At 41.1% G+C, this 18203-nt stretch overlaps 1 protein-coding gene across 2 annotated transcripts in view; it reads right to left on the minus strand.

Moving 5' to 3' along the window:
• PIAS1 (protein inhibitor of activated STAT 1) overlaps positions 1-18203 on the minus strand; it is a 106085-nt gene that overhangs the window by 12962 nt on the left and 74920 nt on the right. For both annotated transcript variants that reach the window (XM_020808145.3, XM_020808146.3), the window contains exons 7-13: positions 9687-9792; positions 8911-8984; positions 6455-6615; positions 6128-6258; positions 5766-5940; positions 2893-3035; positions 1579-1616 (exon numbers count right to left, since the gene is read on the minus strand). In XM_020808145.3, coding sequence (XP_020663804.2) covers positions 1579-1616; positions 2893-3035; positions 5766-5940; positions 6128-6258; positions 6455-6615; positions 8911-8984; positions 9687-9792 — 828 coding nt within the window. The remainder of the gene's footprint in view (positions 1-1578; positions 1617-2892; positions 3036-5765; positions 5941-6127; positions 6259-6454; positions 6616-8910; positions 8985-9686; positions 9793-18203) is intronic.

An 18203-nucleotide genomic window follows, 5' to 3' on the forward strand; every position in this document is an offset into this window, starting at 1 on the left:
ATTCAAGTTGCTATGAATTGTTTCCAACTTTATGGTACATAAATAACTATGGTGTGCAAAATAAATAGGAAACATAAATAAAATGCAATTTAAGATAAAGCAGTAACTTAGATTCTTTACTGGAGCATCTCTTTTTTGTTTTCTTGAGATGCAAAAATTTGTTATATTCCGTCAAGTCTGAACTGATTTACAGTAACCTTAATAGAGTTTTCAAGGTAAGTAAGAGATTTAAGGTGTGGTTTTACTAGTTCCACACACCCTATGGGTTTTCATGGTAGAACCTGGGAATCAAACCCAGGTCTCGTGACTTCTAGTCCATTACTCTATCTATTCCTACTACTTCTACTGGATACCCATATAAAGACTGCATCAATGTTTTAAGTGAGGAAGGTGGTAGTTGATTATGTGCTCTGAATTTCCTTGACTTGGAGGATATGCCTTCAAACATACTTTTCCACTTTAACCCAATAGTTTTTCTGTTTGCAACATTTATCTGTATGAACACATAAAATACCAATGTTAAGGAAAAAAGCCTGACTTTACTGAACAAATTATGGTAAAAGGGGAAAAATCCACTGTATAAAACAAAAAAAAATCTAACAGTGATACAAATAATATAATAATGCAAAATCTTTGATTTATTGTACAAAGCAGAACTTCTCTGCTTTGTACAACACACAGCCACAAAGCAGAAATAACTGTCTCTTAAAAGAGATAGGTCTTGAATCTTACAATGGCTGAAATTCTTTTCAAATTGACATAACATAAAGTGTGCCAGGAGACAGGGTCAAACAGTGCTTCTTTGGTTCACGTTGCAGTTACGCAATCGATTGCACTATCTGTGTTGCAACGGTTATGCTACATGTGAGCAGAAATGCTTTGTGAATAGTACTTCTGCCTTGTCAGATTTTTTTCTACCACTTCCACAGCTTTGCATTATGCATACACAGCTAAGCAACTGGATTTCAGATATGTGTTATTATACATCTGACCTCTTTAGGGCGTTTGTATGCTGTCCAGTTTCCCTCTGAGAAACACATTCTGGGATTAGATGTGTTCCACCAAAAATGTATGTAGAAAATCACCATATTAATCCCATAACTGCCATTCTGCATTGTCCATTTAAACCAAAGATATAAAGAGAGATTTCAAGCTATCAGAACATGATACTACAGCATCAGTGAACAGTAACTGTAATGAAGAGATTCCCATAAAAAGGAGGGGAAAGTGCAGTCTCCATCATTCATTCTATCTATGAGGAATAAAGAAACATCATCTATCCAATGGCTACTGTATACTTCCAACATGTAAAAAATAATGTATAATCATTTTAATTGATTTTAGAATGTCTGGCATTTGCAAAACAGCAGTTATGCTGGATCATATCAAAAACTGATCTAGTCCAGCAGTCAGTCCCCATAGTGCCAGTCAAATGCTCATAAGGAGTTCACAAACAGAAAATGAATGTATTAGTGCACTCCTACAGAGGATTTGAAAATGTTCTTTATATAGGAGTTTATTGCTTATTTACTTTAAAACTGTCCTTGCATTATTTGTTCCCTTCCACTGAGAGCTTACCTGATTGTCTCCTGGTAAGAAAGAGAAGAAGTCCAACCCTGTAGAAAGCAGAATGAAAAGACTGTTATTTTCACAAAGGAAACACCCACAAATAACAAAGAACTACATCCAGAGTATAGCACAAACAATCATAGCATTTTAAGACTTGAATAACCGCAGGTAAGAAATTATTCACTACACACACGTCAATCAACTGGAGCCAATACTACATAAAAGATGGACTTCATGATTTATTTATGATCCTGAAGTACGATAAGTGTATTTTGAGTGGTGGCTCCTTTCTCTCGTGGGATCAACACAGACAAATTGATCAATCCAGCCCTAAGCATTCAGAAAGGCTGCAGGTATCTCCTTATGTGGATGAAGATCTCAGTACATGTCCAGAAGAACAATGATGGTATCTCCAAATAATTACAACCACAGCATTGTCTTTTAAGTGGCAACAATACATTCTGCCAAATAGTTGTTTCAATTTTATTTGTTTGTCTGTTTTAGTTATATGCCATCTTTCTCTTGATAAGGAGACTCAAGGCTGCTCACAATATTTAAAATAAATAGAATTAAAAACATAATAAGATAAAGATTAAATAATTTATATGGAAAGATGGGCACAAATCAGAAAAATGGTGTTCATTTTGATTTGTGATTCATCAAGGTTGACAAATCACAAATTACAAGTTTAATTTTTTTTCTGATGAATCAATGAATCATCAGTTTTTTGCTGACTTAAAAACCCTATAAAATGCCCCCCGCACCTAGACACACCAAATTTTCAGAGACGCTCATCTCCTCCACAAGCCCTGCAAGTTTGGTAAAGTTTGGGTTTCGGAGGTCCAAGTTATAAACCCACAAGGACAGCCCCCCCCCCCAGCACCTAGACACACCAAAAGCACAGAGAAGCTTCCCCTTGCTCTCCTCTACAATATCTCCACGTTTGGTGAAGATTAGGGTTTGGATGTCTCAGTTATACACCCACAAAGATGGCCTCCCAGTCCATTAGCATCTGGTTTGGGGAAAACAAATCTTGAACGTCACCAAACTTGAAGCAACTGTAGATGAGAGTCAGTAGAAGCTTCTCTGTGATTTGGTATGTCTAGCTGCTGGGGGGAAGCTTTCTGGGGGCTCTTTGTGGGTGTATAACGTAGACATCTGAAAACCAATCTTCACCAAACTTTCAGGAATTGTAGAGGAGAATCAGAGGAAGCTTCCCTGCAATGTTGGTGTCTCCAGGTGCCTTAGGGGCCATTTTATATCAAAATTAATCAATAATTCAGTCAACTTCTTTATTTTGTTCAGCCAGAATCAAGAATGTACCTTGAAGGTCATAAGGCATGGGCGTCATATGAAACGGGTGCCTGTAGTCTTGCATAAGTGACGTGTTGATGTAGCTTGTGTCAACAGGTGGAAGGCTTGGGGTTCTTGAAACAGGAGAGACTTGGTGTGGCAGACCTAAAACACTAAGCAGAAGAAGAAGAAAATGTCTTCAGTTTAGTAGTCCCAGAACAGTTGGTTTCATCTGTCTCCCAAATAGTGAGAAGCCATAAACATATAGAACTAGATATTTAGTACTAGTGTTTTTCCAAATGATTTCCCCCCCCCCCCCACATCACTTCCTGGCAACTGTCCACATATAGCTAGACTTTTTAAAAAAAAACATACAGGTGTCATGCACAACCCTTCTGAGTACCTTTCAAGGCCTCATGCTCTGCACCTCTTGCTCTCCCCATACTTTCTCTGGGGGTAGAACCAAAGAGGGAACCAATTCTGATTTGTGCAAATCCAAAGTTGACAGCTAAACATCCACAGGTGCATCTCTCTTTCAACCCTAGATCAACCACTAGTTGATCAACCTCTAGTTGATCTAGGGTTGAAAGTAAATTTTTGAAGTAAATACTCATTACCTCGTATTTAATTACTGTGACACAGACCTGTGTCAAAACTTGAAGATGGCTGTTTAAGATTAAAAGGGAAAATGAGTGGCCTTTTTCCCAGAACTGCAAGTAGCATATGATACAGTAATCTAGGATGCCAGTTTTATTCATGTGGTGAAACAGCAAATTGAAAGAACTTTTTGTGGCATTCAGAAATATCCTTAATGGTGAAATAACAAAGATAAAATATCGTTGCTATCTTTAATATATTCATGAAAGCTGTGAATTCAAATCTTTCTTGCTTTCATTTTCCCAGTCTGGTGTCTCAGTTTCCCCCAGCTATAAATGGGAGCTATAAATTGTTGGCAGGGAGCTGACTGCTTCAGGATTCCTCTTCACAGAATCCGAGACTAAAGGATACTGTATATTCCAAACTGCCCTCTTGTGCCATCTAGTCAGAAGAGATTCTTAAGGCTGAATTTTTGAAGTAAATACTCATTACCTGAAAAACTCACATCTACTCATATTTCTTGCACTCTGATGAGCTTGGTATGATCAGATGTGTAACCTAGTTTCCACAAAACACCCCAAGCTTAGAAGTCCATAAAAGCCAAAATTAATTCCAGGAAACTGTCTTTTAAAATATAGTACATAAACACCAGAGATGGGCATGCATTTAAAAAAAGCCACCAAATTTGTTCAAAAATCGCTGTCATCAATTCTATTCATACTAATCAATGCCTCCAAGAATATGAATCAATGAATTTTTAGCAATTTTTGAATTATTGATTAATTTTGACATAAAATGGCCCCTAAGGCACCTGGAGACACCAACATTGCAGGGAAGCTTCCTCTGATTCTCCTCTACAATTCCTGAAAGTTTGGTGAAGATTGGTTTTCAGATGTCTACGTTATACACCCACAAAGAGGATCCACCAGGAAAATCTCCCCCCCCCCAGGACCTAGAGACACCAAAATGACAGAGAAGCTTTTACTGACTTTCCTTTACAATCCCTCCAAAGGCAAACAGACAGGGAGAAAGGGCTGGAAATTCGAATTTCCCGCCCTTTCTCCCTGCCTTTTTGCCTTCGGAGCTCCCAAAGGGCTTCCTCCAATGTCGGGGGCGGGGGGGGGGGGAGCCCTTTGAGACCTCAGAAGGCAGGGGACCTCCGGATGCCTTCCAGGCAGAGAAGCAATGGAAGGCATTCGGAGACCTCCCACACTGCTGCCACCGCCGCTGCTGCTGGGAGCCAAGCCGCGCCAGCCAACTCCAGCCATGCTCGGACTCCCGGGAGTCCAAGCATAGCTGTGGTTGCCCAGCATGGCTCAGCTCCCAGCAGCGGCGGTGGACCTCCGGATGCCTTCCAGGCAGAGAAGAAACGGAAGGCATCCAGAGGCCCCTACCCACCCTGCTGCCGCCGCCGCCACCGCTGGGAGCTGAGCTGCGCCGGGCAACCCCCAGCCATGCTTGGACTCCCGGGAGTCTGAGCATGGCTGGGGTTGCCCGGCATGGCTCGGCTCCCAGCAGCGGCGGGGGGACCTCCGGATGCCTTGCAGGGCTTCTCCGCCATCTCGGAGGTCCCTCCCGCCACCGATAGTGGCTCTGAAGCACTATCATCGGCAGTGGGGGACCTCCGAGATGCCTCCTATGGTGGCAGAGAAGCCCTGCAAGGCATCCCGAGGCACGACCTACGGCCTAAGGACTGGATTTGGCACTTTCCCTGCCTCCCCCTTCTGGTCCGTAGGTCGATTCTCCAGCCATAAGTCGAAGTTAAATTTTGCGGTCGGAGAAGTCCGTAGGTTGAAAAGTACATAAGTGGAACCGACCGTAAGTCGAGACTCCACTGTATAACTCAAGACTTCCTAAATCAAAACTTCACCTAACCTGCAGGGATTGCAGAGGAGACTGAGGGGAAGCTTCTCTGTGAATCTGGAGTCTCTAGGTGCTGGGGGTGCTGGTGGTGGTGGATTTTATAAGGTTTAAAGGCAAAAACAAATATCAATTTGTCAATTCATCAGGAAAAAATTGTAAATCTGTAATTCGTGATTCATCAACCTTGACAAATAATGAATCAAAATGAATCACATTTTTTTCTGATTTGTGCCCATCTTTAATAAACACCACATTTTCTGGGAAAAGATCAGTAGGGTCTATAATAATGATCTGTGAGAAAAATACAGTTATTTAGACCAGAAAGGGCTTGTGATCTAAAGTTTCAGAAAATGAAACAGCAAATCTAGATGCATGTTGCATTTTAGAACCTGGACTACAACATGTCTTTTCAAACATACCCAGTCACTATTATGCCTGCTCACCTCTTGTTGTTAATGGGGGATGCAGGAGACAGGGAAGGACAGCTTCTCTTGATAGAGGGTTCCTCTTCATCTTCATCTGATGAGCTGTCAATTGTTAAGTCAATCACCTCAACCTTCTTATTTTTGTTTGACTGATGGGAAGATACCTGATGATCCACAGCAGAATTTATGCAGCCTAGAAATATATCAACAAAATGCTGTAGTTCACTTCTCAAGTATAGTCTTCATTACGATGAAGGCAAGCATCACAGGTGCACTTATGAACCATGAATTTTCAAGGCACTGAAGTTGCTAAGGTAAAGGAAAAATGAAAAAGCTTAGATGGCTGGAACAGCAGTTCAGGAAGTTAGTAGTAAGCTCACCTTCTACACCATTGAAAGACGCAGACACCTCTTGTGCCTCTTTTTTTGATCTCATAGGAGCCCATGACCCATCTTCTTTAAACTGAATTTCATCACAGTCTGTACAATACTTCAAGATTTCCATGAACAACCTATGAAAAAAGATCCTGCTTAACTATCACTTAGAAATGCAAAGAAACTTAAGTCAAACAAGAAATGTTTAGAATATGAAACTGGTCATGTAAAAGTGGAACATGCATGTCAGCAATTTCATAATTTTAGGGGTAGAAAAACACCTTCAAAACAGTGCTATGCCTAGTTTGTACTTGGCTTCCAAAAGGTACTCACCCGTCAATTATTAAATGTTCGTAGGGTGCTTTCTTGTCACAGACAGGACAAACCCAGGTAGGTTTCTTCTCATTCATTTGAATATACAAAGTGGCATCAAAACACTGCAAGTGTGAACATGTCAGAGACCTGCAGGGTATTGCCAGCCGCATTTTACCAAGCTTTTAAAGGAAAAACAACCACATGTCAGAAAAAGCATTTTCATGTTGTTTTACAGAAAAATTATTGGTTCAGAGAAGCATTTCCAAAATATATAAATTCTAGATAAAGTTAGCAAGTGTAAACAAGAGTAGATGTCACAGCTTCTTTCCACTATCTTAATGAATGTAGTCACTCTGCATCTCTAAAGGTAGATGAATTCCATATTCACAGTGGAGTTTTCTTATAAGGTGAAGTAATCAAGATCTCTATTCTAAATAACACCCAACATCTGACTGCTAAGGCAAACCATACGAACTACAGCATTGTTTTAAGAGCCTGTATGGTTCACAAATTTCATTTCCTAGCCAATACTACTTGTCAATTGGAAAATAATAACTCAATCTCTCTGATTATGCACAAATATCACTGAGACATTGGAACAAATTAGCCTTTAAGATATACTTGTTCCTGCCCCACATACAATGTCAACTTCTGGCTATGATGCCTAACCAACAACTGATAGGACGGATCAAGGTTTTTAAAACAAATCAGTCATCAATCTTTCACAACACTAATTCTCATATTCTCTATGGAAAAGGTTCTGCCTCCTAAAGCCCAGCTTAGAGCATGATGCCACCCACCCTGGGCCCATTATTTTCTATTCTGAATTTAAATCTGACAGGCTTGTTATTTCATTTGCCCTTTGAGCATAAGAGTCTGAGTGGGAAAGAGCATGGGAAGGAAGTGGCATGGTGGGCGAAGACCTATTGCTGTAAAGATGCAAAGAAATGCTGCCACAAACCATTTTTTCACTGGTGGAAAGCAATATAAGGTTTTTATGTGGCAAGTGACCTTTCTACTATTTCTACAATAATAGTTTTGTTAAATATTGTCAAAGAGGCAAAAACAAAGTAATATGATGTATAATATTTAAGATTTTTACCAAAACACATAAAAGTCCAGATCACCCAATATACCCACATAATGGTGATGCTCATAAGGAACCAAAGAGTGGATGAACCAGCAAGAAACTATTTCAGAAGCTCTTTGTAAAAGCACAGTTTCATATTTTTCCAGCAGTCTTCTCTGAGGACATTTCGCTTTGCAAATGCTTTCTCTGTGATTATCTCAATACATTGTTAGTTACAAGATTCCACAAGCAACAGACCAATTCCACTGACTTGATTTGTTCCCACTCTCAGCAATTCAAGCAACTTTCCTCCAAATCAGAAGACAGCTCAAAGAAATCTGGTCCACCTGTAACCTGGCATGGAATTCTGAACATTCCTATTTCTGTATTCTCCCTTCCCGATCGTCTTCTATCATTGTTACAGTATTCCTCCTTGCTAGAGGCATACCATGCTGAACATGCAAAATAGTGGTCTCCAAACTTGGGCCTCCAGATGTTCTTGGACTTCAACTCCCAGAAATCCTGGGCAGCAGAGATGGTGGTGAAGGCTTCTGGGAGTTGTAGACCAAGAACATCTGGAGGCCCAAGGTTGGGGACCACGGATGTAAAGGGCCTGCCTGCCTGAAGGTTTTTAAGCCTATCCTTCACAAAAACACAAATCTCAAAAGTCCTAGACCCAAAGAGATCAAAACCAAGAGATCTACTCACTAAATTTTGAGGGCCCAAATGTGTCTCATTTTACACAAAGAACAAATAATTCCACTGGAATTTTCTATGTGCTACAACAGAACAGTTTTCAACACAAAGAAGCTTTCTTTTGTACAATTGATACCAAGGGCCGGCAACCTCTAAAGCTCTGGAAGCTGTAACCCCAACAACCTCCCCTTTTTAACTACAAAGTCTCCTCCCTCTAGAGGGCATGGGGATATCTTTCATGCTATCTAAGAGGCATGATAGGAACCTTTTCTCATTTCAATTGTCTCCTGGCACAAAACTGGAAATTAATAGCTGTCTTAGCTTTAAAAGATGATGGAGAAGGCACAAACATAAAATGCTCTCATACCCAGAAAGTGCAAGGGGCATTTAACAATAACCATTGTTATTATTACTATTACTACTACTATTATTACTATAATAATCATTATTATTACTATAATAATCATTATCATCACCATCACCACCACCACCACCATTACTTAAAGGTTTTGGGGACAAGGGATAAGTCCCTTGGGAGATGGTGCATGAAACTCACAGGTTACACCTTGTCTATTTCTGGTTTATACCAAGTAACTCCAGGTCTTTAACTTCTGTTAAAGCTCTCAATGAGTAGTAAATATATTCCATTACAGAGAAGTCATCTGAAGGAAGGAAGGAAGGAAGTCATTTTAAGGAAGTTAACACTTACTGGACACAGAAGAGAAACTCGTAAACTGGTTGTTGCTATTTCACTGTCAGGATCTGCTGTTAATTTCTCTTTGACTGTCAAAGAAACAAAACAAAACAAAACAAAAGGAAAGCTGAAATCCCTTAAAGATATGTATTATGACAAAAAGGGAACTGGCATAAATGTGGCAAGGTCAACAGAAGGAGAATCCTAATTGTGGAAAACTACACTTCTTGAGATATCTAGAAACATGGCTAAAATTGTAAGAACAATAAGATACTATATATGTACAATTGACAATCCTGCAGGAGTTTTATGAAGTAAGTAAAAGACGCTACGGATGCAGGGAACGTAGTCTTAGAATCAAACTCTCTTAAGGCAAGGGGAATAAATGGTTTGAAAGGATCCCAAATGCAACACATAAATCTCATACTGTTCCTCCCAAACTGAAGGGGTTCCTCAATGAGCTTCAAACTCAGGCCCCTTCAATTCAGAAGCGTTCACATCTTAGATGCCTTTAAACTCTACTGAGAAAATTAGAGTTGTCTTCCACAGAAAGTGAAGTCTCTGCCTGGAGTGCGGTCATCTAGGAGTGGGATGCAGCCATCATCTGCCCTTTGTTCCAGGAATCTTGAACATTTAAACCTTTATCAAATAAGAGAGCAGTAGCCAAGCTTCCAAATGAGGAAAAAAGGTATCAGCTATAGTTACACAGCCCTGGTAGTACCTATCCAGTCAACATTGTAACCTTCAACTGACTTAATACTAGAAAGCTGCATGTAAGTACACAGACATACTTAGTGCTCTAGAATGGTCAGGATTCCTTATGCCTTTTGCCCGTAACCTCTGCAGCAATACAGAAGACGACAGCTGCTTGACAAGGTAGACTGCCATAGAGTAAGTCTGTGAGGAAACAAAACACGAAAAATAGGATCAGCTTTGCCAGCTAGGATACCAGTCTATTTAAAATTTCAAAATTCCCACACAATGTTTTTCAGGCTTTATAAATTGCAGCAAAAATTAAATAAGCAGTCTGAGAAGGAAACAAAAAAGTAGAGTTGAAGAAGAGCAGTGTTTCTTTTATTGATCTGGGACTTAATGTGACTCACACTTTGGATTAAAAGCCTTATCCTCCTAAATTTGGATCATGCCAGTAGAACAGAATTACGAACTGAAAAAAATGAACTGTTTTGGTTTGTGGTTCAGTCTGTGCAAGCCATTTTGCTGAAACAAAATGCCAAGCTTTTTTCCAAATCAGTGCTTTGCTTTGACAAAACGAATGCCCCACTGTCCACGTCACCTCCCCACCTTGTCCTGCTTTCTCCTCCTCTTGTTCCTCCTCCTCCGCTATCTCCAGATACAGCAGCCTGGCTTCCCTTCCAGGAGCCAGGGCTGCCATCTCTGCACATGAGCAATGCCTATCAGCGGGTAGGAATGCAGAGAGACAGAGCTGGCCTAGATCGCAGAAAAGAAGCTGGGCTGCTGTCTCTGAAGATAGCAGCAGTGGAGGAGGAAGAAGAGCAGGCAGCAGGAACAGGTGAGGAGGCATTAGACACGGGCAGTGAGAAGTGCATGGGCTGGCAGCAGAGATGGTGGAGGCATTAGGTTCCCTGTTCCCCCCCCCCCAGGCATGAACTGGAAAAGCAAACTGATAACTGATTTGTTTTTCTGGGGCTTGGGGAGTGGTTTGTGGGTAGCCATAAACCACCCCAATTCATCATTTTTCTGGTTTGTGCCCATCTCTACTCTCTAGACCAGGGATCCCCAACCCCTGGGCCATGGACCGGTTCCAGTCTGTGGCCTTGCCAGGACAGGGACACGGAAACAAATTTCCTGCCCCCTCCGCATGCACAGATGCACGCATGGCCCCTCCCACAAACACACAGCCCCCGCCCTCCCCGCACACTAAACCAGTCCATGGAGGCAAAAAAGTTGGGGACCACTGCTCTAGAAAAGTCTCTTAAGCAGAGTGAAAAAGCATGCTGAACCTGATTCTGAATCCAAGTCTAAATAATACAGCATCACTTGGAAAGTTAGTAGAAATACTTTCCTCATTACACACGTAGACAACTGTAGTGTATTTATTTAATACAGTGGTGCCTCGCATAGCGAGGTTAATCCGTTCCGGATTAACCTTCGCTATGCTGAAGCATCGTTGAACGGGGCAGGGATTTCCATTGGAACGCATTAAACATGGTTTAATGCGTTCCAAATGGGCCAAATACTCACCGTTCAGCGAAGCTTCTTAATGGCCGGCAGCCATTTTCGCGCCCTTGCCTCGCTTAACGAGGGCGCGAAAACGCTGCGCGCGGCCATTTTGGGCCATTTCCGGGCTTCCGGCGGTCATTTTGGCCGCCGAACAGCTGATCGTCGGGCTTCGTTTTGCGAAGATCGGTAAGCGAAACGCTTACCGGTCTTCGCAAAGCGAATTTAGCCCTATTAAAAAAAAGTTATGCGATCGCATTAGCGATCCGAAAAAACGGATCGCTATGCGATTTCGTCATTATGCGGTGCGCTCGTTAAGCGAGGCACCACTGTATTTCAATTAGCATAAAAGACAGTGAAAGTTAACTTTCAGTTAATAATGAAAGTTTTAAAATTTTTATCAAACAAAATCGAAGAAACATTAAAAACATCTAATGACACATAACAAAAGAATATAAACATCATGCTTCCCCATCCCCCAGAACCATTTGGGAGCTATAACCATTTCTCCCCTCCTATGAAGCCCTATTTCCCTTGCACTGACGCTTGTGAAGGTGTATGTCCCTTTCCCCTTATCTATTCTCTTCACCTTCTGCTTCCAGTAATATTTTATACATTTTATTCAATCTCCCCTTTATTACCTTATTTTCACCTAGACTTCCTTTTTTGTAATACAATTTTTTTCAAATTTTGTGCATTCCCTATATTTACTATTTCTTTTCACTCAATCCTTTGTCCACTGCTTTAAATGAACAAGATTAAACCAAGAAATCCCATTCATTCCTAACCCTTCTTTTATTTGTTCCTCATTTTTTTCTACCCAAACTTTTATCCTACTAATTTGTTTCTTTACTTAAAAATCCTCATTTTTTTCTTTTCAGGTTACCTGGGAATTTCTCCAGCTCTGCTACTAGATATAGTGAAGAAATTCATGGAATAAATATTTTTATATACTTATTTCAAATTAAAAACATATTTCAAAAGAAGGTATTTTCAGTATTTTTAATACACTCTTATTATAGTGTATAAAAATAATGTTTTGGGAATTCAGATATAATTACAGTGGTGCCTCGCTTAGCAACGTTAATCCGTTCCCGGAAAAATGTTGCTAAGCTATTTTTAAAAGGCCATAAAAACACATTAAAACGTGTTTAATGCGTTCCTATGGGCTTCAAAACTAACCTTATGTGAAGATCCTCCTTAGGGGCGGCCATTTTCGGTGCCTCTAAAGTGAGGACACACAGCGGGTGGCCATTTTGAAACCGCCGATCAGCTGTTTAAAAAGGGTCGCTTTGCCATGATCGCTTCCCCACGATCATCGCAAAGCGATTTTTCCCCATAGGGACCATCGCAAAGCGATCGCTTTTGCAATGGCCAAACCCCATTGATTTCGTCGCTCAACGGAGCGATCGCTAAGCGAGGCACCACTGTATTCTGTTTCCATATTAAAACATATTTGTTTATTCAGATACAATATCAATTGTATGTCGTATTTAATTGACTATATGATATAACCCAATATTAAGAAGTCCTAGCCTTCCTACTTTTTGTTTATTTGTTTGTCTGTTTGTTTAGACCTGTACCTTGTCCATTTAGTGGATGCACCTCTATTCTAGGCGGCTTCCAGGAAATAATTAAAATATACTGTACAGCAATTTTAAAAGGTTGAATATATAAAAACAAAAAGCTGTTTGGCAAACCGCAAGCTGGTATAATCTCAGTACAAAATTAATATTACAAAGAGGTGAAGTTTGTAAAGGCCTGGGTAAAAAGCCAGGTTTTCACCTGCTTACGGAAATTAGAGGGTGGGGGCCAATCACACCTCCATAGGGAGAGAATCTCAAAGTGGGGTGGCCACTACTGAGAAGGCCTGGCTCTCTGGTTGACGACTTGCAGGCCACTTGCAGAATCAAGGATTTCAAGGTGTGGGTGGGACAGGAGGATGACCTGAGAGAGAGGTGCTCTGACAGGCAGTGAGGTCCTAAACCGTAAAGGCCTTTATAAATTAACATCCGTACTGTACTTTGAATTTGGCCTGGAAGCATGCTGGCAGCCAGTACAGGTGGGCCAGGATGGATGAAATATGGTCAAATTTGTATGTATCAGTGACTAACCAGGGGGCCACATTTTGCACTTGCTGCAGCTTCTGAACCACCTTCAAGGGGAGCCCCACATAGAAAGCACTGCAATAATCAGTCCTTGAGATTACCAACGTGTGAACCAGTGTCATTAGAGACTTCCTTTTGAGAAGGGTGTAGAGATGTGCAATCTGCTTCAGATGGAAAAAGGCCAGAGAGAACCGGGTCCAAAAGCACATCCAGATTATAGGCCTAATCCTTTAGGGCAGTGGTCAGGGAACAGGGGTAAATTACCCCAAATGGGGTAAAAATGAAAATCCTGGGGGTAACAAGGATGCGACCCTAACCCCTTCCCTCCTACTCCTACTCCTCTTCCTCTTCTTCTGCCCAGATGGGGGTTTGCCAGCTGCCTGATCACCCCCTTCCCGCCCCCTTCTCCAGCCCGGCTGCAACCGAGCCACGGCGGATGGCAGCCGGCAACGGGCCCCAGCTGGTGCTGTGCGGCAGCTGAGGTGGCAGTGGCAGGGCTGGCCATGGTGGAGGACAAGGCTGGGCTGAGCGGCCAGCACGCCCCGGCCAGGAGCCTCTCCTTCCAGTGCCTGGAGAGATGGATTACGGTGGAGGGGGGCAAGTGTGGCCACGACGGTGGCCCGGGCCAGACTCAGACTCCTGGTGCTGGGCTGCCACCCCACGCCCCTGCTCCTGGAGGAGCCCGTTGGGTGGCAGTGGCACTTGCCCAGCCGTGTAGCTTCCTTTGGCACAGCCTTCACGCCAGCTGTTGTGGTGCTTCGACAGCAAGGCCTGAGGGAGCCCTGATGCGTGACATGGCCACCCCAGCAAGCAGCTGCAGGTGCTGGAGCAGGAGGCGCCATTGGGTGCCCCTGGTGGGTGAGTCACCTGCTGCTCTTCAACAGCCTCCCAGGAGCTGCCCACCGATGGAGAAGGGGAGCCACCCCCGAGGACTGAGTGCAGCCCCCCCCAGGCGGAGGAGAAGGCGGCCACCACCGCCCAGATGTGCGCAGTGAGGCTTCGGTGGCGGCACTCAGCTGGCTGCACGTGACTGAGATCCTTTCAAATCAAGGGGGTAATGTCAGTGTATATAATTTTTTGGGGGGGGTAAAAGGTAAAAAAGTTCCCTGACCCCTGCTTTAGGGGGAGTGCGACCCCATCAAGATCAGGCCACAAAACCCCTAACCAATCAGGATCCCCTCCCAACAGCAGGATCTCCATCTCGTCAGAATTCAACTTCTGCCTATTTGCCCTCATCCAGACCATAACTGGTCAGACAATGCTCAAGGGCAGGGGCCTCCAAACTGTTCACCATGAAAGCCACATATCTTCCACATTTTTGAGGACCAAAGGAACGTGTGCGTGCAGGTACATAAGTACATCCACCCACATGCGGTACCAATATCTTTCTAAAAAGATTATAATACTCTAGTCCCAATACATCAATTCCTGGACTCTTTCTTATTTTTAATTGATTAATTATTTCCCCCCTCTCTCCTCTAATTGTTTGTCCCATTATATCTCTATCCATGACCTGAAGTCTATTCCCCAATTTTGTTCTCACAATATTCTCTAGTTCTTCTCAAAGAAGACTCCACACTCCCCAGTACATAATTTTTGTTAAAAAATATTGAAAGACTCTGAATTTATTCTTCATCAAATCACACCTCTTATTTTTAAATACTCCAATAAATCTCTTAGCCTTTTTCACTTCTGTGGCTCTGGCCAACATAGTTTTTATTACTAAACTTTCAAAAATTCTCTTTTCAAACACATTTACAGTGGTGCCTCGCTTAGCGATGTTAATCGGTGCAGCAAAAATCGCTGCTAAGCGATTTCATCGCTAAGCGATTTTAAAAAGCCCATAGAAACGCATTAAAACACATTTAATACGTTCCTACGGGCTTAAAAACTAACCTTATGCGAAAATCCTCCATTGCGGCGGCCATTTTCGGTGCCTCTAAAGCGAGGCAAAACAGCGGGCGGCCATTTTGTTTGCCCAGTGGCCATTTTGGAACTGCCGATCAGCTGGCCGAAAATGGGGGCTTTGCGATGATCACTTCCCTGCGATCATTGCAAAGCGAAATTTTCCCATAGGGGCCATCGCAAAGCGATCGCTCTTGTGATGGCAGAAAGTCCATCGCAAAGCAATTTCATCACTATACAGAGCGATCGCTATGCGAGGCACCACTGTATTTGTTTGTTTTACTTATATGCCGCTCACACTACCCAAAGGGGGTGGCTTACAGCAATTTAACTACAGTAAAAAAGATAAAACAATTCAAATACAATTAAAATATATACTCTAAATGTTGCCATCAGGACCCACCGTTGATATTATTTCAATTAAAAGCCTTCTGGAACAGAATTTTTTCTAATATTAAATTTCTCTAATTTTTTTCCATTTCAATATTCTCTTAATTCTTTCCTTTTCACTCATATAAGGTTTTTATCCTTATTCATTATATATTTTCCTTCCAACAACCCTATTTCATCCCCATCTATTGGGAGGAGAAGACTGAGGGGAGATATAATAACACTTTTCAAATGCTCGAAGGGCTGTCATACAGAGGAGGGGATGGATCTGTTGTCAATCATCCCAGAGTATATGGACATGAAGCAATGGGCTCAAATTATGGGAAGCCAGATTTCAGCTGAATATCAGGAAAAACTTCCAAACTGTTGAAGCAGTATGGCAATTGAATCAATAACCTGAGAGATGGTGAGTGCTCCAACACTGGAGGCATTCAAGAGAAATTTGGACAACCACCTGGGAAATATCCTTTGATTTGTATTCCTGCATTGATCAGAGGGTTGGACTTGATGGCCTTAGAGGCCCCTTCCAACTTCAATATTCTCTGATTTTCATTTGTTTTTCCAATTGTCTATTTAAGATTATATGCTTCCCTAATACTAATTCCTCTTATTCACGATTTTTTAGTATCCCATGTAGTACCATGGCTGCAATCATCTCTATCATTAATTCCCCATATTTCCATCATTTCTATTTTATCTCTCACATTCTTTTGCTGAAAAATGCTAGAATATTTTCTTCATCGTCGAGTTTCTCTATAATCACATTTAATGTTAATATCCATGTTCAATAAAGCATCAGAGCAGATGTACATATTTATATTTATGTTTCAATTGTGATGTTAGCGATGGTTGAGTGACCAAAGCAGTTAAATCAACAATAAAGTTTAAAAAAGCATAATCAGTTACTTTTATACCAACATCTGTATTAATCATGCTCGAAATCAATTTTTTCAATACAAATATACTCTCTCTTAGAGTAACCTTTATGAACTGAAGAATAAAGAGTAAATTTCTTTTCATCTCCTTTCATCACTCTCCAAACATCTCTCAATCAGTTCTCCTTATGACTCTATTCAAACAATTATTTTGGGGGTGGGACTTAACCTTTACCATGACTAGATGCTAAATACCAAGGCTCTTGCTACCTCAATGAAGAATGGGATTATTAACCTCAGAAGGCATTAGTTACACACTGTGTGAGTAATGCTCTGGGCTAAGGGGCTTGCTTAGATCAACTTTGAAGAGACTCAGGGTTGAAAAATTCCTAGCCTGAGGCTGAATATTCTTCTGTTCTGTCTCTCCTGAAATCCTAGCTGGAATGTGCTGACAGCTGAAAGCGACAGTGAATTGTGCCATATCTTCTTTTGTCTGAAATAACTAGGACTGTTTCTAACTGGGCTAATTTAGAGCTCTTTAGGGTTGTTTTAAAACAAATCAGCCTAATTACAAGCTGTTGAGGTATGAACACCTGTTTGTTGTCCTTTCCCTTTGGCTCATAGTATAGATAAGAGAATGCAAAGATTTATATGCTTTGTTCTTGTTCTGCATAATTGGGACTTTTACAGGCTGTTAAATGGATCTTAGTGGACATACGGAGAAGCAAACGAGTCTTGGATGAAAGTCTTTAATCTACATTTGGAAACTAGTAAGAACAAAGGACGTACATCAGGGAAGGCAAAACATTGAGCTCCTAGCTAGTACAATAGAGCTGACTTGAAAGTAATAGACCGTATTTAATTGTAAGAACTTCTGTGATTTAAGACTGCCATCTGCTGGATGAAATAAATATAACATCATAAACATTTTAGGAACAGATACGTTTGCTATATGTGTTGGAGTTTCTTACTGCTCCTTTGGCATTTGCTATATGTCCAGAAGGCGTAAGTGGAGATAACAGAGATAAACCATCAGATCAAAGACAATCCAGATGGTTGTGTCTGGAGCTGATGGAGGAGCAAACAAATATTAATATGGAGGTGGTTCAAACAAATTTAGATGAAAGCATGGTGAAAGAAGATAAAACAATGGCACAATTAAGAAAATTGAAAATATTAATTTTCAATTAGATTTCAAGAAAATATTCAATTAGATTTCAAGAAAATATTCAATTAGATTTCAAGGAAATTGAAAATATTAATTTTCAATTAGATTTCAAGAGATGGAGGAAAAGGTGAAAGCAAATACAGTAAAATTTTGGTACAAGGAAGGTAAAATGATACAACTGGACAGAAAAGCAGATAGTTTTAGAAGACTGGGGAGAAGGGGGGAAAAATCAAAGGCAACCCAGAGACCACCTCTTCAGGGAAAAGAGCAATTAGAAATGGTATATTGGAATGGACCAAAAGAATATATCCAGATGTGCAATGGGCTGAAGAAGATATAGAAATACTGCATTGTGCGGGTTTAAACAAAGCTCAAGAATGCTTCCAAGAGATCAAGTCTTATTAATAAGTTTTTATAAGAAAGATCAATTCATGAAAGCATAGAAAAAGCTATACAGATTAAGTACCAAGAGGCCAAGTATTTCAAGATTTTTGTTCACAAAATGTTATATGGCATTGAAATATGAGGCCATTAATAGTAGTTCTGAAAAAAAAATAACATGAAATATAACGGGGGATACCCTGTTTATGTGAGAATATATAATGGAAAATAGTACAAAATATAGTTATTGGAACAAGGACTGGATCTGTTGCGAGAATGGAG

This window comes from Pogona vitticeps, chromosome 12 (genome assembly GCF_051106095.1).
Source record: "Pogona vitticeps strain Pit_001003342236 chromosome 12, PviZW2.1, whole genome shotgun sequence".
NCBI lineage: Eukaryota > Metazoa > Chordata > Lepidosauria > Squamata > Agamidae > Pogona > Pogona vitticeps.